The 21,137-nt window shown below is 44.9% G+C and overlaps 1 protein-coding gene across 1 annotated transcript in view; it reads right to left on the bottom strand.

The window, feature by feature from the left end:
- LOC147895415 (beta-galactosidase 9-like) overlaps positions 1 to 21,137 on the bottom strand; it is a 165,324-nt gene that overhangs the window by 48,080 nt on the left and 96,107 nt on the right. The window contains exon 11 of the mRNA XM_087383347.1: positions 11,968 to 12,168. Coding sequence (XP_087239473.1) covers positions 11,968 to 12,168 — 201 coding nt within the window. The remainder of the gene's footprint in view (positions 1 to 11,967; positions 12,169 to 21,137) is intronic.

The raw sequence follows: 21,137 nt of genomic DNA, 5'->3' as shown, positions 1-21,137 counted from the left end.
ACATCATCATGCCATGTGTCTTCTTCACCTCATCCTTATCTTCTAAGTCTTTCTCACCTCTCCATACTTTTTCTCTCTCTTCTCATACCATTCTTTTATCACTTAGTATCTAGTATCATTCTAGTGCTCCATGGCACCACAATTCTCAACACGCCCCCTTGGTGCCAACATGGCTACTGCAAGGTGGTCGAATGTGAGGTTACACATTTCATCTTCATTCTTCCTTTCTCTCTTTATGTGTTTAGGAAACTTTGGCCTTCCAACTACTTTGGCTCTTCACCTTGACTGCATCATATGGCCTCAGAGGGTGGATTACAATGCTTTTTGTAGAGAAAAAGGGATGAAACATACAATAGCGTCTTTCTTGTTTCTTCATTTTCCGGCCTACAGAAAATCTGGAATACTCATGTGTTGTGTTCAATGCATAGAGCTTGAATTGCTGATCATTTTTCCTATTCACATCATCATAAAATTCCTTATAAATCAGAAATTATGCTCATTTGAAATTTGAGTCAAATTTTTCCTAAGAATGATGTGGTGGCACTGCTAGCATTCATATGTTGTTACAAAATTGTGTTGTGTGGCACTGTTGACTGTGCATTTGATGTGGCATTCTAGCTGGATTGATGACATGTAGTAGCCATGTGTCTTGCTGACGTGGACAATGATGACATGGCAACTGACGTCGTCGTGAGTTGGTTGCAAATGACGTGGCAATGTGGCTAAGGTTTCACACGTGGCAAATTGTAGATCAAGTTCTGAAACCTAACCTAATCTGCCAATGTAAGGATGCTGAAGCTATGAACGCCTTTTAAGGTTTGGGAATGGAGGATGCTTTAGTCGCAGTAATCCGGGCAAAAAGGGACTGTTTGTAGCTCACTTCAACCTATCGAAACTCAATGGTCAGTCAAACAAAACAGCAACCGTACCCTTTCATATTGGAGCAAACTGAAATTTGCAATTGACTTCTCCATGGGCAGCTTCAAACCAATCAATGAAGGGGTCTACCTCACAGAATGTCCTTAAAATAATGAGTCATGTGCTGATTTTCTTTCTTCTATACAACAAGCATGAAAAAATGAACAAACACTCTACAAAAGCAACCTAGGACCTGCCCTGATACCATGTCAAAATAGTGGGATCATGCTAAGTCTAGTACACACATGGAGAATTTATGAATAATACACTAGAAACTCCATGAGAGAGAGAGAGAGAGAGAGAGAAGATGGGCACACTCAATCCAATCTATTCCAACTTGTGTCAATCATACAATGGGAGGCTTTATATATAGATAGCCTTAAGATCACCTTTACAAATGGCAGTCTTCTTCACCTCATCCTTATCTCTCCACAACTCATCCTTATCTTCTAGATCTTTCTCACCTCTCTAGACTCTTGCTCTCTTCTTCATAGCACTCTTTTGTCACTCACTATCATTATAGTGCTCCATGGCACCACCATTCTCGGTAGACGTCACCTCCAATAATCCATGAATTTGCAATCGGTCCCCAATTAAGAAGCTCCTTCTAGAAAAGGATGTGCTCCCCTCAATTGTTTTTTTTTCCAAAAAGAACGCTCCCCTCTATTGTTGGGGGCATAGACGTTGAGAAGACTAACCTTATGTCCCCATCATAGGTATAATCCACTGTGCTCTAGACGGTGTAATGATACCATGTCCGATCACAAGGGAAAGATGAATCCGAAATTGAAACGCACGTTCCTTCCCTAGTATTCAAAGTAGGACATCAGAAGGTGTGACCAAAAAGTAGTTATCTGACTTTGCACAATCTTTAACATCTAGCTTGTGTTCCTAGATAAAGAAAATGTCAATGAGACTCCCAGTGACACCTGGATGAAGCTGATTACAAATCAGCTGCCTTTGATGGCCGTGAGGTACACCACCAAGGCCCAGAATATTCCAACTAACAATCCTTATCGGTGGGAGGAAGAGACTAGAAAATTTTACCCAACCAAGTGGAAACTCATCCCTCCTTTAAAGAAACTCCTGGAGTAGTGGCTCTATACATTTTATTTTTTTCCAAAAATATTACTTCATTAAGTATGAATGAAAACCGCAAGAGCAAGCTCAAATGCCAGAGTACATCATGCCATGCATGAGAAGAAAAAAACCAGCTCAAAACGAGCTAACAAAAATCCATGGTGGAGGCTGAAAGTGCCACCTCAACCCTGAAGGAGACTCAGAGAAGAAAGGAGACCCTCTCCACACTCTGAAAAAAGTACCTCCCTTGGCAGTAGCTACTCTGGAGAATCCCTGCATGCTCTCCCAGATGGCCACCAAGGTGTGTATAGTATCTGTCCATATACTAGCCATAGACTGGGAGGGTGAACCTGGGAACCCTCCATCGCCTCCGTACATCTGGCCCTCCAAATATGCCAAGCTGCAATGCTAGCCAGAATCTCCCATGATGTGTCCACCGAGGCATGAGCAACTCTGAAAGAAGTGAAGGGAAGATCTTGGAGAGAACAAGACTCCACAGAGTGTCATCGTATAATGAAGGCCGAGTCTGAGTCATGTCCCTTGAAAAACACCTGAGGGCCAGTAAGAGATAACCATGCCACTAATCCCCAAGTCATGAAGAAGGGTGCTCTATGAAAAATGCTAAAAATCCTAGCAACACCCTTGCCTGTTTGCACTCGGCAATGCTGAACTAACTCAACTGCTGCTTGGCATCGAGGACAAGTAGAGTCAACCCCGCGCTCTATACTTTAGGACTAGTAGGGCTCTATACTTTGGGACTTTATATCTGGGAGAAATCATTGTATACACATTGAACATATGTAATGTCACTTCTAGGTCACTGGGTTCTGCCAGATATCTAGATTACCATTGTGATTAAACTCAAGTATTTATCATAATGCGAAGTTCTTCATACACATCCGGATGCCATCTTGCAGGTTGCCACCGATTTCTATGCCTCCCTTCTTACAACAGATCCTGACACTCAGGCCACAGATGATGCTAGAGTGGTTATTTGGCAGCACTTACCTGGGTTGGTGACTGGGGATATGACTATCTCACTTGATGCACCCTTCACCAACTTAGAGTTCAGGACTGCTCTCTCTGCCCTTCACAAGGGCAAGTGTCTTGGTTCAAATGGACTTACCCCCTTATTTTTTATTACTTTTTGGAATCAGATTGGAGATCACATTACTTCAGCCCTACAGGGTGCTTGGGACTCGGGTGAGATGCCAGACTCACTTACAGAGGGCCTCATTCATTTAATTCCAAAAGGGGGTTGCAGGAACTTAGTGTCTCAGTGGAGACCGATTACTTTGCTGGGCACTTTGTATAAAATCTTGGCAAAAGCTATCAGCCTTCGTCTGCAGCCCTTTCTGCCAGATCTTATCCATGATATGCACATGGACTTTTTGCATGGCAGGAGCATCTTTGACAACATCTTTTAATTTTGGAAGACTTCTGACTGGGCCATGCATAATGGCCACAGGCTGGCCATTCTACTCTTGGACTTTGAGAAAGCTTATGACAAGGTAGACTGGGGCTTTTTGGAGGGCACACTTACTCGCTTTGGTTTCTTAGATGCATGGATCAGAGGGGTGTCAGCCCTCTACAGATCAGCCCACAGCCAGGTTCTTATTGGTGGAGTCAGGGCGAGACAAGTTTGAGATTACCAAATCAGTCCGCCAGGGATGCCCTCTAGCCCCCTTTCTGTTCTTATTTGTGGCTGAAGCTATGAGCTATTACATTAGACCTCAAGCTAATATTGTAGGGCTCAGGCTTCCATTGAGGCAGGAGGATGAGCTCTTAGACAATGAGTTGGCAGATGATACGGCTGCTTTTTTTGATGCCACTCCACAAACACTAACTTCATTCAAGACGGCATTGGATTTGTTTTGGATTGCGGAAGGTGCACACATTAATTGGAACAAATCCAATGGCTTTTAGATCAGTGATGAGTATCAGAAGGAAACTCATCTTTTGGAGTTCTGTCAGACTTGACCTTGCATCCAAAGTTGTGGTTGTGAAGCAGGTATTATTGGCCACTGCCTGGTTCGTTTGCCCTTGTTGGTGCAGGTCTAGAGGCTGTATCGCTCAACTCATGAGATCTATCAGGAACTTCCTATGGAGCGGTTTAGATGGCACCTCAAATGTTGTAGCCAGGGTGGCCTGGGAGACCCTCATTCTCCCCACAGGAGGAGGTCTCAATATTATTGACCTGAACTTGCAGTGTATGGCCTTGCTCTGCAAGTTCATAGTACGTGGATTGACGCTTGGACAGGAGCCCTGGAAAGATTTCTTCTCACGCAACATTCAATCTTGTACTCATCTCATGGGGGAGATTGGATGGACATCATCAGATGGATCTTTACTTCAGCCCATATCAAATCTCCCCCTTCCCCTCTCATGGCTGCTATTCTGAAAGCTTGAGATGTTCAATCAAGAGGCAGACTTACCACATGTTCTAATGATATTCTTTTGGAGGTTGCCTTTCAGCCTATCATGATTGCAAGTTTCATGGAGTGAGACACAGATTCACAGTGGTATCTTGGCCCCGATCCTCTTCTCCTTCCCCTAGGGTCTTGGAGACTTTGGGTATGCAGTGATTCCCCTATTAGGTTCTTGCAGTGGGACCCGGGGGAGTGGGAATGGATTGATGAGGGACACCGAGAGAAGAGGATCCCCTTCTTTCCTTATATAGTCAAAAATGACCGGAGATTTCAGCTCAGCAGTAGAGGTTGGAGGCCCTCCAGAGCCCCTCATTGGGATAGTTTTCAAATTTCCGCAGTTGTGCGAAAATTTTTTTGGCGTAGGCTCTGGAAATCCCTCAGGAATAGAAAGATCACTCTTTTCTTTTGGCTTTCTATTCATAGACGGATTGCAGTGAACCTATGGAGATCCGAGTTCGGGGCTGACCCTACTTGTCCTCGTTGCCACATAGCACGTGAGTCAGTACAACATTCTCTTTGGGAGTGCAGACATGTGAAGATGATCTGAAAAGGTTTTGCTAGAATTTTTAGTATCTTTCATACAGCACCTTTCTATATGACCTGGGGTTCAGTAGCATGATTATCTCTTATTGGCCCTCAGGTGTTCTTCGAGGGACATAATCCAGATCCAGCTTTCATTGTACGGCGACACTCAGTGGAATCTTGTTCCCTCCAGGATGTTTCCTTCACTCCTTTCAGAGCTGCTCATGCCTCAGTAGACACATCATGGGAGATTCTGGCTAGTATTGCAGCTTGGCATATTTGGCGAGCCAAGTGTACAGAGGCGATGGAGGGTACCCAGGTTCACCCCTCAGGCTATCATAGCCCTCCAGGATGTTTCCTTCACTCCTTTCAGAGCTGCTCATGCCTCAGTAGATACATCATGGGAGATTCTGGCCAGTATTGCAGCTTGGCATATCTGGCGAGCCAAGTGTACAGAGGTGATGGAGGGTACCCAGGTTCGTCCTTCTCAGGCTATCACAGTACACACTCTGATGGCCATCCGGGCGAGCATGCAAGGATCCTCCAGAGCCACCACTGCCAAGAGAGTTACTTTTTTCAGAGTTTGGAGAGGATCTCCTTTCTTCTATTTCAGCTCTATTCCTCCTATCAGACCCTTGTACTCTCTCTCTCTCTCTCTCTCTCTCTCTCTCTCTCTCAGCCTCCCCGCCATCTCTCTCTCCACCTCCTCAGCTTCCCCACCCCTCTCAGCCTCTCCGCCCGCCGCTCTCAGCCTCCCCGCCCCCTCAGCTTCCCCACACCTCTCAGCCACTCCGCCCACTCTCAGCATCCCCGCCCCTCTCAGCCTCCCCACCTGCTCTCAGCCTCCCCGCCCACTCTCAGCCTCCCCGCCCTGCCCTAAACCTCCCCGCCCCTCTCAGCCTCCCCGCCCCCCTCTCAGCCTCCCGCCCCTCTCTTAGCCTCCCCGCCCCTCTCAGCCTCCCGCTCGCTCAGCTCAGCCTCCCCCCCTCTCAGCCTCCCGCCCCTCTCGGCCTCCCCGTCCCTCTCTTAGCCTCCCCGCCCCTCTCAGCCTCCCGCTCGCTCAGCTCAGCCTCCCCCTCACTCAGCCGCCGTGCTCGCTCAGCCTTCCCCTCACTCAGCTGCTCAGCCCGTCAGCTCTCCCGTAGCCTCTCCTCCGCTCCCACCCGCTGGCCTTTCCGCCCCCTCCCATAGCCTCTCTGCTGCCCTCTCTCCCGCTAGCCTCTCTACTCCCTCCCGCTAGCCTCTCCGCCCCTTCCCGTAGCCTCTCCGCTCCCTCCCGTAGGCCTCTCCCATAGCCTCTCCACTCTGCCCTGCCCCTCCACCTCTCTGCCCTGCCCCTCACCTCTCCGCCCTGCCTCCCCCACAATGAATGGCAAAGGGGGACCCAAGACCATAGCCTGCCCCATTTGGAACTGTAATGGTACCTTATGGTCAGACCCAGGGAGCTTCTCGGAGTCTTATACAGGACGAGACATAGTCTTTTACACGGAGACACACCAAAGCCCAGAGTGTCCACTACCGATAGTCAGTGGCTACACATGGGAGTCAGCCTTCAGGGATGAGATGAGGGATACAGGAGGAGTTCGCGGATCAGGCGGGGTCGCAGTATTGTATAGGTCTTCCCTCGCTGGAGCCATCTCCATTGAGAGGAAGGACGCACACTCTCCGATTTATGTGGATCCGGATCCAACGCACAGCCACTCGTGACCTTTTCGTAGCAATATGCTACTTCCCGCCAGACACATCCCACTTCGCCAGAGTTTCACGAGGAGGGTGAGACATCACCATATGCACCCTTACATCAGGATATCCCAAACCTTTCAACCCGCGGGAAAGTTCTTATTGGGGACTTCAACACCAGGACCACATCACATCATTCAGGCCGAGTTTGGTGCTTCTCCACTCCAGCTAGATGCAGCCTCACACCATCACATATCTACACCGGGTTAGATCATATGGGGACTGCACATCAGGGAGACAAAGGTTACCATGGTTGGCTCTCGATTCCTCCATGAGGCTGGCAGCACAGAGAGATGAGCAATGCTGGTATGCACGGACTCATAGATGGTTTGTGAGACTAGGGTTCCACATCGATACGATACCTCCCTTTCAGTACAATTTAGATGCCCCTCCGGTACTCCCACCCACCATCCCGATCGGGCCACACAGCAACCAGGTCATTCGAGAGGATCTTCTCCAGCTACACACCTTTAGGACCTAGTTGGAGCCGAGGGAGCTTCATATGCCTCACTCACTACGGATCTCCATCGAACAATTTCGGGTATCATCACACCGTCTCTGCATAGAGAGTGGCAGAGCAGAGGGAAACCCCAGGAAGCGACGGATATGCATATTGTGCGACTGTCAGGAGGTTGAGTCGGAGAAGCATTTTATTTTCACGTGCCCAGTGTACTACGAGATCCGAGGTCGCTACCACTGTCTCTTCAGAGACAGCTCCGGGCTCCTTTCCAGATTCCTCGCCTCGCGGCCTTCATTCACGAGGGGGTCCGACACAAAGAGTACTTACTCAAGCGACAGGGCTTGGCCACATCATCAGACACCTCTCAGAGTAGGATCATAGAGTTCTTCCCATCGAGTGACGTTGATCTAGCCGTAGGCGTGACAGAGACCCCGACCCGACGACTGTAGCACGACACACGAGACATCCAAGGGACACACAGATCACTCTGAGGGACCTCCCATCATTGTTTAGACTCGGGATACGTCCCACGGGAGTCATGGTGGCTCTGGTCTTGCGTCGAGCCTCGCCCAGGAGACCGAGACGCACGGCACCCCTTGACGGACGCCAGCGTCCCATCACCGGCTATGCACCAGCCAGGGCAACATGACATACGGAGGATTCTGCTCCACTCCAGTCTTTTTTCTTTTCATTGTCACACTCAAATGTATTTGATTATGTATTATCAGACTTAGGATTCAGCACGGGCGATGATGCTCGTTTAGTAGCTCCACCCTTCCTGTGATTTGTATTAGGTTTTCTTTCAGTCTCATAGACCCATCGGTCTTCCGAAGACTCTTATAAAATTTCTTTCTTTCTTTCTTTCGAGTCTCCCTCGGGGTTGAGGTGGCATTTTCAGCCTCCGCCTTGGTTTTTTATCAACTCCTTTTGAGCTGTTTTTTTCCCTCATGCATAGCATGATGTATTCCCGCATTTGAGCTTGCTCTCGCGGTTTTCATTCATACTTAATGAAGTACTTTTCTTGAAAAAAAAAAGTATTTATCATAATAAGGATTAGCCTTGAGAAAGGGTATATCTCATTCACAAAGCATCATGTGCCGACGTCCATTTTCTCTCTAAACCTTCCTCCTATGTAAATTTTAAATAATATATGTTTTAGTATGGCTGCTTGAGAACCTTTGTCCGTTGACATGCCCCTGTGCCCAGGACTAACCATCTCTTCAACAACCCATTCAAGCTCCCTCTGCTGCTGATGTTCTTGCTCATGCTCCAATTGCTGCACCACCCACTGGAGTTGCAAATAATGAAGACAGGTTTGATGCCGATGATGTTGGGGACATAGATATTGCTGATCTAGTAGCATGAGTCTTAGATCCATTGTTCCACACTTGAAATTCCATTTCTCCTATTGCACAACTGAGAGAGAGAGAGAGAGAGGGGGGGGGGGCGGAGGGAGGGACTTGGTAATGTGTGCAAAAGGACAAAGAACCTATGAGACCAACAAGTAGATACATCTCGAAATTGAATTCCCCTTCGGAATAGGCTAATCAAAGAAATTGAAGCATCAAGGGCATGGAATGTGTGTGGGCAATTTGGTTGTCCAGTCTGTGATTTGAAATTGACATGCGTGTTCTGTCGACACGACTACGATTCCAAATGTCCTATGCCCTAGAAGCACCTAAAGCATGTCGAAAATCTGATCTTAGCATGCTCTGCTCTAATGCCTCCTGCAATGGCCTGGAGTCGTGACATTACTAGGACAATGCCTCAAATGGGACCAGAGCTCAAAGATCCCCTGCCCAATCGCTTGCACGCCTAGCACTTCTTAGCAATGGGCTTTGCCTCCCAAACCTTGAATTGTCCACTCTCTGTGTGGACACTGTCTGAAAGAAACTTGAGATTGTTTTCCCAAGGTTCTTTTCTGGCTGTGACCTCTTGAGTCTGTCCCTATGTCTCATGATCTGTAAAATACACATTGCTCATCCTAGTAGTCAATTATTTATCTCATGTCTATGAATCCAATGCAAAACAAGCAATGGTAGTGATCTTTGCATCTCATTTTACCTTGTGCACCTCATCAACACCTTGGGCTGTGGTCTCCACCTCCTGCTAAGTGCAGATTCTCAACAACTCTCAACGGGTCAGTATCAGGAATCTTATAGCTTGCCTCAACCTGAAACAGAAGAGATGAGGCTCAAAGTTAGCACATGGCTATCTACACGACATGCTGCAATTGAATCTGTGAGTATTTCAGTGCCTAGATGAAACCATCCTCGATCAAATTGAGTAGAAGAGGAGATTCTCTCTATGGAACGCCATCTTAGTGGCATGTGGCCTGTGGTAGTAGACACATATATCCACTAAATGTACAATTTCCATAAATCATCTTTGGTAATGCATTGAACCTCCTAGTAAGTCAAGTTTAGCATATGGGCATCCAAAGAGTATTAACATGGGGGGAGTCCGTTATGGACATGCCATGAAAATGAAAGTCCGTTATGGACATGCCATGAAAATGAAACCATCTAGTAACACAAGCATACCAACAATCCTCATCTCCCACTGCTACTCGTTGCATGGACAAGAGCCCTCCAGAATCTAGGATAGCCTATGTCTATCTACCTCCCACTGGCCATGCTGTAGAGCTCACCTAAAGGTATAATGGTTCAAAACGAGCTGTTTGTGTGAAGAAGTCTCACTTTAAACTCTGCAAGTTTGATAGTTTACGTTGGATGAAGCGTGAAAGCGTCATGCGCTGTAAGATCTCAAATCCATTCGATTCCTCTCACGAGTCTACTAATCCCAGAAGTGCAAACATTTAGTGCTGTCAATTATACCATTAAATCAAATAGAAAAAATTGTCTACACAAGCTGAAAATGGGCATCGAAGCACTCTCCAACCTCACCAAGAAAGCATGCCCTCAAGTAAGTTGTAACTGAGTATTCAATTTCGTACTGAACCTGGGTTCGTAAGAAAAGCATCCTAAGTAGATGCATGAGCTAACAATCTGCACTGGCTCTCCTACTGGAGTGAATGACTCATGGTGGCTTCAACTCTTGTTAAGTGTTGAGGATCATGACCTTGGCCTTACTAAGATTGTCCTTCATGTTAGGACTTTTAATGAATGTCTGAAGTGCCTAAATTTATATTTATAAGCTCTCTATTGTGTCTAAAATCAGCGCTACATCATCTTTGTATAGCAGAATGGGGTGAGTCTATGATAGTGACAACCCATCTCCATCCATTGTCCACAAAGGTTGTTGACTCATCAACCACATAATGTGGAGCATTATCATATTAATGGTGCTAACCACCTCCTCGTATAGACCCTATGCATTACAACCCTTGCTTGTCGCCCTCTCATATAAAACCGTGGCCACCCTTGTGACGTAGTCCTCACAACCTAGGCCCTAGAGACGTGAGTGAGATGAGCACATGATGCTGAATCAAAGGCCTTCCAAAAACCCACAAAGCATAAGTACACTCTTCTTATATTAGTGTCTGGCCTCCTTGATAATAGCCCTAGGGTGAATCTGTGATAAGATTGGAATAAATCTTGCTTGGCCTATTACTCTCATACCTACCCAGTTTATGTGCATCTCTAGTGTTGATCCATATGCACCATGATAATCCCCAAAAAGCCTACATCCATGGGGTCCTGCTTTGTAAACCGAGATGATGGTATTCAAGGCATAAGAAATATTTTGGCAAAAGGCCTCATTTATAGCCTGGCTAGGACAGGGGCAAGTGTTTCCCAACCATGAGTTAGTTCATTCTTAACGCCCTTAGCTTTGCCATTCTTCAGTTTTTGGATGGTCTTGCAGCGAATCATGGATGATCCAGACACAATACCAAAGGATTATTTCTAGAGACCCCAATTTCCCTTCCCCTCGCCCCTAGGTCCCTTGAGACCTTCAACAGAACAGTAGGGGGAGCAGGATTTCTGTGACACTGGGGACCTTGAGAAATTAGCTCACTGCTTGTGGAGCTATCGAATGGCTTAGAGGATAAAAACAGACTCTCTCAGGATTGTGGCCAGATTGCCACATACTCGACAGGTTTTCACCTGGGGCACAACAGCTTGGATGATAGAGGGACGACATGCTTTCCCCATTGAGATGCTCTCTCCAGCCTATAGGATAGATGGACTCAGTGTCTTGCCTGGACATATGGGCCTCGGTCCTGTGCAAGACCTGAGTTTTCTCTAGAGGATGGAGTTTGGGAGACTGTTGCCAGCATCAGCATCATATCATCTACAGCCTGCATAGCAGCTGGAAGCAGGGTAGGGAGGATTTATTACACTCCTGCAGGATGAGGAATCTATTGGTTGTATAGCCCTCCACCCTTGTTGACTCAGTGTCTTGCCTGGACATATGGGCCTCAGTCCCTCTCTCCTGTGTAAGACCTGAATTTTCTCTAGAGGATGGAGTTTGGGAGACTGTTTCCAGCATCAGCATCATATCATCTACAGCCTGCCTAGCAGCTGGAAGCAGGGTAGGGAGGATTTATTACACTCTTGCAGAATGACGAATCTATTGGTTGTATAGCCCTCCACCCTTGTTGTTGGCACCTATTTCCAACATACTCTAGGAAATGAGCTAGGATCTCGAGAAGAAGGCTGCATAGCAGCCAGCTGTCCATTTTTTATTGGGTGAAGAGAGACTAAATTGGCACAATCTAATGTGACAATCTAAGGCTACATCATGAGGGACCATCATCAGTACTGTAGATTGCAATTTAAACTCATTTTCCACAAGGCAATGATAAAAGGCATGAGAGAGAACATGGTGCAGTATGGAGACTCAAAAGGCACAAACCTTTGCTGTATTGAAGGCCACTCTCTTGCAGTCAGGTAATATGCTGACAGACCATGGAGGAAGATCAAAACTTTGGCCATTGAATTCTATTGTTACAATTTTGCTTGTATCCATGTTTGCAAGAAATGCAGCGCAAGGACTGGACGCTCTCACAACTTCATCCACAGTCTGGCCTCTAGAGAAATTCGCATAGATATGTGCCTACAACACATTATACAGCACAGGAATTTTCAGATTTGAATCCCACAAACAAATATAGACGTTCTCATTCTATATGATAATACAAGAACAAGGGACAACATTTATGCAGACAAAAAAAGTTCCAAGTCTTAATAGAGTTCATCAAGAATGAGTCCCAGATTTTCATCTATTGGTTAGGAGATTTGTTTTTCTCTAAAGGTTAGCAATGAATTACAGATGATGTTTCATTCTATATTGCATGTCCTAAAGTTGGGTTTTACAACTGCAGGAATTGATGTTTTCGTTTTATTCATGAAGACTGATCTATTTTGTTTTGCAGAAAATTTAACTTTACCACATTATAGTGTCAACTTTCAGTTACAAAGCACAAAGAGTTTGCCTTCATGGATGATAGCTGAAAATTTACCAGGAGAAATACAAGCATTCTCTTTGAGCCTCTTCAGCAGTGTTCTTACCCACTTATCGCGTTCAAAGTAACGAGTTACTGTAGGTGCAGTTGTTATGACATCATGGAACGATTTTTAAGAATCAAAATCAGTTTTAGGCTTTTATTTATGGCTTCACAAAGTAGCTAGTGCTAAAGGATTTTGTTTTCAGCGCAGAATTGTATTAACAGGATATTGAAGACAGGCTAGAGGTCCTTTCATGGATGCCATTCTGAAAGCTTGGGGAAGCTTCAGAGGCACTCTTCGGAGAGCTCCACCCTTCTCTCGCGAAGAAATAGACAGGCAATCAGTCATGTGGAATGACTCTATTTTGGATGAGCATGGCAAATCACTAGGAGTGTCACATTATATGCAGTGGTCTAGATGGGAGAGGGGACTTGCTTCCACAGTAGGTGCCTAGAAGGATTTCAAGAAGCTTCGGTCTTTCACAAACTGATCAGCTGCAAATATTTTATCTTTGGTCCTCAATATAGGTGGCAAAATCACCTTCCCATATATGACCTCAAAAGGGGCTTTCCCTGTAGAGCTATGTACTGTATTATTGTAAGCAAACTCTACTAACAGTAGATACTTTTCCCAGTCTGAACTTTGGTCACCCGCGTAGCATTTCAGCATATCCAAAATTGTAGAATTTGCTACTTCACTTTGACCATCTGTCTGGGGATGGAAAGAAGAAGAAAAATTCAGATTCGTCCCCATGTTATCAAATAAAGCTCTCCAGAATAGACTGGTCATTCTGGGATCTCGATCACTAACAATGGACTTAGGCATACCATGATGTTAAAAAATTTGTGCCATGAAAAGCTTAGCCATATGATCTGCCTTTATGGTTTTGCGAACCGGAATGAAATGAGCTTGCTTGCTGAATCTATCAATGATAGTCCAAATCCCATCATTCCCTGACTTTGATCTCGGCAAATCAAAAATAAAGTCCATTGTAATACTTTCCCATGGTGCCTGAGGCACGGGAAGAGGCATAAGTAGGCCAAGTGCCTTCCGTCTATCATACTTCACTTTTTGGCACGTAAGGCATTCAGTAACAAACTGATGTATATCTTTTCGCATCCCTGGCCAAAAGAAATACCGCTCTAGAGCTAGAGTTGTTGCTGTAATTCCTCTGTGTCTAGCATAGGGAGGTGCATGGCATTCCTCCAAAATCTTTTTCCTCATCTCCTGGGTGATGCATAGGCAATCATCTTTCATTAGATACCCATCTTTCAGGGAATAGTGACTGGTAGATTGCCCCTCTTGCATTTGCTGTAAAATTTCACCAAAATCTGAATCACGAGCATATTGCTCCCTCATGCCTTCCAGGTCCTGATGATAAGCAATAGTCACATTATTGACCTGGGGTCTTCGGGACAAGGCATCTGCTACTCTATTCCGAATTCCTGGGGTATGGACAATCTGAAAATGATACATTGACAGCATGTTTGCCCATTTCATATGCTTCTCGGAAAGCTTGGTCTGAGTCAAAAAGTATCTCAGACTTTGGTGATCTGTCTTGACACTAAAATCTGCACCCAAAAGATAGTGCTTCCATGTATGGATGGCATGAATTACAGCCAATAACTCTCTCTCATAGATTCCTAGATATCTTTCTGCATCCCGAAGTCTCCTGCTTTCATAGGCCACTACATGACCATTCTGATGCAATGCAGCCCCAACACATTCTCCACAAGCATCGCAATCAACATCAAAAGATTGATAAAGATCAGGGACTACAAGAATAGGCTCTGTAGTCAACTTCTCCTTGAGTGTATTGAATGCTTTCTTCTGTGATATTCCCCATGTGAAGGCTGCATTTTTCTTAGTAAGGTCATGTAATGGAGCTGCGATATCAGCGAAATGTCTGATAAACCTTCTGTAGTAAGAACACAGGCCTAGGAAACTTCGAACTTCATGCACAGTTTTCAGCTCTGGCCATTCCTGAATGGCATGGATCTTTGCTGGGTCCATTTTTATCCCATTCTTGGATATTATATGCCCCAAATAGTGGATTTCTTCCAAGAAGAATTCACTTTTCTTGCTGTTTGCGTAGAGCTGATGATTTCTCAGCTCTTGAAACACTATAGCAAGATGTTCTCTGTGCTCTTCTTCTGTCTTAGAAAAGACTAAGATATCATCAAAGAAAGTACCCGTAAAATGCCTGTACTTTCGGAAGATGCGATCCATCATTCTATTGAATGTGGCTGGAGCATTTGACAACCCAAAAGGCATCACTAAGTATTCATACAACCCGAATGTAGTGCGGAATGCTGTCTTGTGCACATCCTGAGGCTATATCCTCACTTGGTGATAGCTACTCTTTAAGTCTATCCTGCTGAAAACTGAAGCTCCATTTAACTGATCCAGGACATCATCAATGCGCGGAATAGGGAATCTATTCTTGATGGTCATTTTGTTCAGTGCACGATAATCGACGCACATACGGAATGAACCATCTTTCTTCTGTACTAACAGTACAGGGGAACAAAAAGGAGACGAGCTAGGCTGAATCAACCCTTTGAACAGCAAATCCTGTACCTGAGCCATAATCTCCTCTCTCTGAGTCGCACTGACTCTATAAGGTGGTCTGTTTGGTGGCTCACTACCAGGCATTAACTCTATCTGATGATCTTCTTGTCTCTCTGGGGGTAACTCCCCTGGCAAAGCATCAGAAAAGCAATCTTTAAAGTTTATAAGAAACTGAAACTTATCTTTGTCTGCATCATTCATTTCAGCATGCATATCATTCTCTTTTTCTTTTACAAAAACCATGTACGCAGAAATTGCAGACTTTATTGCTTTACCACACGTAACATCAGATACAATGGGGATAGTCTCCCCTTTATTCCTGGCAATTAAACGCTGATTTCTCCCCCTATGCACAAACTCCAGTACTCTTTCAGGAAGAGTCAACTTCACTGCCTTGCGATGAAACCAAGGCATTCCCAAGACTACATCATGATGTTTCAGTGGAGAAATGAAGAAGTCTTCCTGATCCACATAACTCTGAACATGAAGACGGAGCTTCCCTATCAAGGGAGTAACTGGCACAGGATTCCCACAGAACATCTGATCGGCATCCAAGGCCCTGCCTAACTCCTCCGTCTTTATTCCCAGCCTCAGGGCTAGATCCTCTGATATGAAATTATCAGTAGCCCCTGGATCAAATAAAATGAGCGCTTGCTGGTCTCTAACTTTGCCCCATGATAGCAGTAATTCCCTTTCTTCTGGGTTTGAAGCATGACCCAATATGTCAAGAATTCCCCCCGCCATTGGCTTTTGCGGTCCTCGTGGCTTCTCTGCCTCTTTTCCCTTAGAAGTTGAAGGCTTTTCTGGGCACTGGGCAGCCACATGCCCCTCTTTGCCGCACCTGAAGCATTTCCCATCTCTACGGAATTCCGCTATCTATTCAGGGGTGAATAGAGATTTGCCCTTATAACTCTTTGAAAACTGAGTATCCCTCGGCTTCTAAGGCTGAAACCCTTTCTTTTCAGCCTTGGGATACTCTTTCTTTTCTGATTTTGAAAAATCAGTTTTCTTTTTATCAGCACGTCCTGCATGCAAGGATGGCACTGTAGATGGATCTTGTAGCGGCACAAGGCTAGCTACTGAAGCTGAATGCATAAGGTCTTGAATGTTCTTTGCCCCCAAAGCATTCACTACTGCCTGAATTCTTGGAGTGAGACCTGCTCTGTACTTTCTCATTTGGGTGCCTTTGGAGATCTTTTTGAAAGGTGCAACCTACAAATAAGCATCCCAAAACTTTTGGTTGTACACATCCACTGTATCTCCTGCATCCATATGCAAGCTGTCCCAATCTTGAAGAACATGGTCTCTAAACTGTTTAGGCATAAACTGCTGGTAGAAGGCTTTCTTAAAGTCCTTCCACTTCCTTGGGGCTGACCCATCTGTGGTCTGTGCACTCCACCATGCACTAGCTGTTGCTGTCAAGTGCAAACTGACCATTCTTAACTTGGAGGATTCTGAAAATTTTTATGTACCGAATGCAGCATCAAACTGCCTGATGAACTGCAATGCTTTGTCTGTATGACCATACTATCCATTGTAGGTCATAAACTTGACAGATTTTCCTCCCTCTTTAAATTCCTTGGTCTCTTTGGAAGACTTTCTCTTCCTAGACTTCTTGTGTTTCCTTCTTTTCCTGGATGGTTTATCTAATAAGGAGGAAGAAGACACAGAAGTCGAAGTCGAGGTAGACGGTGATGGACTAGGAGATCGGTCATGATGCCTCGATCTCCTTCTGCTATGGGACCGTCTCCTATGAGATCTCTCTTTCTCAGGCTGTACACGAGAGTGTGCCTCTGGCATTGGCACGTCATATACTGCATTAGGCATAGCTTCTGCTTGAAACAAATGCTGAGCCCTTGGATCCCTTTTGAGATTTTCCATCTCTTGTATACGAGTGCGTACCATCTGTTCAAATTCTTGTTGAGTTTGCGGCACACTTCTCTGTCTTGGATGTACATCCCTATCTTGTGAATCCCACTGGATAGGTGATTGATCCATATTCTGAGATCTGCAAATTTCTCACACCGTGTAGGTAACTGATGCACAACTACCTTTGCTTTTCCAACAGAAAAATACCTCAACAAGAGGTGTTTTGCATTCACAATCTATGCCAGTACTGGCTATCAATTCAAGGCATAAACCCACACAGTTGCCAAAGCATCAACAACTAGATTGCCCTTTTCTGGCTGCTGCAGATGGCTTCAAAAGGCATCTGTTTTTTCCTCTTTTCACTGCTCAAAGGCATGCATACTCTTTTTCTGCAAATCTCTGATTTCTCTGCTTTTCTGCAAATCTCTGATTTCTCTGCTTTTCTGCTGCTTTTCTGACAATAGAAGTCTACTTTCTCTGTTTTCTCTGCTTTTCTGCTGCTTTTCTGACAGTAAAAGTCTGACAGATAAGTGAAAATTGCTAGCAGAAACAGTCTCTGCAACTGTTCTTTTTTTTTTTTTTTTTAAAGAACAGTAACCAGATGGAGTAACTGGCTAGTTACTCTAACCAGACTGACTGGTTCTGGTCTGGTTAGTTTGCAACTGGACTAACTAGACTGGTCAGAGTCTGGTTACAGTGACCAGACTAGACTGGTTGGGTCAACTAACTGGACCTCTAACCAGTCCAATACCAAGGTTGAGTTACATTAACCCCTGGTCAGCCATATCAGCATCCATGACACCTGTCAGAATGCCAGGTCATCCCTGCATGTGGGTCTGCCACATCAGCTGACACGTGTCAAAATGACACATCAGCACTGTTCTGTGCACTGCCACGTGTCTTTTTGCCACATCATCCCGCACGTGTGGACGCCTAGCCACGTCATCTGCCCTGCTGGCTGCCACGTCATCATGCCTGCTTGTCTGTGTGCCACGTATACACCCTGGCTGAACACCTGGCCACGTCAGCAAGAGCCTAAGGTTCCAAACCTTGGCTATGAATTGGTCGACGTCGCGCGTCGCTCGCTCGAGCAAATGGCTAAGGGCTATGCGAGACGCCGGTGCGTGATGATCTCCGAAGAGCCTTCCTCCACAATAATGATCTGCTCACAGCGAGACTTGCATACGAGACCACGTCAGCGTCACAGGCCCAAATTTATCTTCACTTGCTCACTTTCTCTGATTCACATTGACGCTTCTTCAGTGCGAATATTTCGTTCAGCTGGACAACGCAACTGTGTGTCCACAGGCTTCCTTGCTTGTAAAAACTGGATGTGTCTGTTCGCTGGTGGAAAAGATATGACAGCCAATCATCCGCTACCAACAATCCACACCTACGTGAGAATTCACGGACTCTTTCAGGCTGCCGTCACACGAGAAAGCTTCCGTCAATACGGTGGAGAGCGTCACCCATCCGTGGTCACAGGGCTTCATTCTCACCATTCTCAGACCGGGACTTTCACCCATACCAGCAAGTCTTCTCCCTCTACATAAAGGCCCATTAACTGTTAGCGCTTTGCATGCAAATAACACACTGTGGACTAATTCTAGTCACGGTGGGCGTCCCCACTGAACACATGTGCACATCTAAACAAATATATAAAAAATATATATATTTATTCTCTGGTTGACTGGAGTCAACACTCTTGATTATAATTAAGGAGCTTTGACCAAGGGTCGAGGCACCTTAATTATAGCCAAGTCTCTCCAACCGAAGTTGGCACATCTTGGTTAACCGGGGTTAACCCTCTTGGCGCATGCCAAGTCTTGTTGACCGAAGTCAACACTCTCTGACCGTAGTCAGCTCTGTGGTTCTCTAGTTAACCGCAGTTAACCCTCTTGGTAATAAACCAAGTCTCCTTGACCGAAGTCAGGTTTACTTGACTAGAGTCAAGTATCTTTGACCGTAGTCAATCCTTTGACCATTAAAATAACTCTTTGACCATAATTAACACATATAAAACTCTTTAATTATGATCAAATAAATGGTCAACTGTACTTTGACTTAGGATATTTACATTGTGGTGACAACGCATACTCCATATGTTCCATCTAACAACCATTCATCGACTGAGTAACAATAGTGTAGGAGATGACATAGCAGTTGCCACCTCCATGGCTTTTTTGCCACATTGTTGAGGCTAGGGATAGAGTACTTTCTCTCCCACCTGTTGTATGATTTGTTTTGAATGGAATATATCACTCTTTATTTTACATAGCAGTTGCCAGTTCTTGTGGTTATCAATTTCATCCGAGTTGCTTCGATATACCTATGTGCATGTTAAACATATGAATGCCATGGACTAAAGTCTATGAACCCAAAAATTTTCATTGAAGACAAGTAAAAGAATCAAGACGATCTTGAGAAATTGATTTTCCAGATAGGGGCCACGCAGGGGGGAGGGGGGGTGTAATACTTGAGCACTATGGGAATACTAGACAAGCTTTTAATGGTAGATTCTTATGCTCATATTAGGCAGCAGGCTACATTGGTGTCATGGATTTCAAGGCTAGGAGAGGTCTTACAAGGAGCATGCTAGAAAGGAAAGACAATTACTTACCTCGTTTGTACATATACAAAAGTTGCACACAATGTTTGAAAGTTAAAATTCTTCATATTTATTCCAGCATGACTTCCCTGTATTAAACAAATTAGAATTTGTTCCAAAGGGAGAAGAATTAGCCATATTAGAAATCTAATGTCCCCAAAAGAGGCAGCAGAAACTGGAATTATTACAACACCTCAGTACTCGGACATGGACCTATCCTACGAAATAAAAGTTTGAGGCATTCATCCATGTTAAAAGTATTATGCATCCATTTAGTTGATCCAATCAAATACGAAGATGCGATTGCAGATTGAACAAACATTGAGTCCATACAATACACCACAACCTTTCAAGGTAGCACCACCTGAACCACTGCCCAGCTATATATGAGAATAAAGTGGTGGGTTATTCATTTCCTAAGAAAAAATTGGTGGGTTTAGGGCCAACCTTTTTTTTAAAAGAAAAAACTTCTACTAAGTATGAAAGAAACTCCAAGAGCAAAGCTTAAGGGAGAAGTACATCATGCAAGGCATGAGAAAACAAATACCCTAGTAGGACAAAATCAAGACCCTATAAGAGAGCTAGAAAAGATTCAATGTTGAGGCTAAAAGTTGTCAACCCTACGAAGAACTCTGAGAAGAACAAGGAGCCACTCCACTCCTTGAAAAAAACAGTCCTCTTGGTAGAGCCTGCCCAAGAAGACTCTTGCATGCTCCCCTAAATGGCCACCAAGATGTGTATAGTATCTCTCCAAATACTGGCGAATGTGTGTGCGGAGTGAACTTGGGAACCATCCAAGGCCTCTATGCATCTAGGTCTCCAAATATCCTACGTTAACTCAACCAAATATCATCAAACCAAAAGAGCCCAAGCTTCCAGCCTCTAAGGCTAAGCTAAAACTTCCTGGCATTGCTGACCGTGTAGGGAAAGAAGGGAAGGCTTTTCTCTCAATTCTAGACATCAATCTATTCCCACTCCCCAGAATCCCACTCCAAATACTTTATGAGGAAACCTCCATGGAGCCAAATCCTCCACTCATCCAAGGGAATGTAATCTGAGATAGGGTCTAGAAACCATCTTGAAGCCAAAAAAAACTGCTCCACACAACGTACAGCCCTGACAAGCTGAAATGCAATATGCATAATTATATCATATGTAGACCTGGAAAACTTGCTCCCATAATGTAACATCAAAGACCAAGGGATCCTCGTAGTCCTATAATCTGAAGTGGGATCCATAATCTCGTAAAGATCCCAAGTCAAGTAGACCAAAAGTGAGACATATTACATGGAATAACCCAATCCAAGGGTATGACTACATCAATCTGTTTAATTCCCCCTACACTTCCTCTAACTGACTTACTAATTGGAGCCTACGATCATCTGAAAAGTTTTTAAAATCCTTCCAAGAACCCATCTACTAATACAAGACTACGATCATCTGGAACGTTTTTAAAATCCTTCCAAGAACCCATCTAGAAAGAAGGGCCTCTCTCCCATCTAGACCACTGCATATACAAAGAAGTACTG

This window comes from Dipteris shenzhenensis, chromosome 13, assembly GCF_047967505.1.
Source record: "Dipteris shenzhenensis isolate YYH24624 ecotype China chromosome 13, Dip_SZ_1.0, whole genome shotgun sequence".
NCBI lineage: Eukaryota > Viridiplantae > Streptophyta > Polypodiopsida > Gleicheniales > Dipteridaceae > Dipteris > Dipteris shenzhenensis.
Note: the sequence above shows the minus strand (reverse complement) of the source record. Positions and strands in the feature narration are given on the sequence as shown.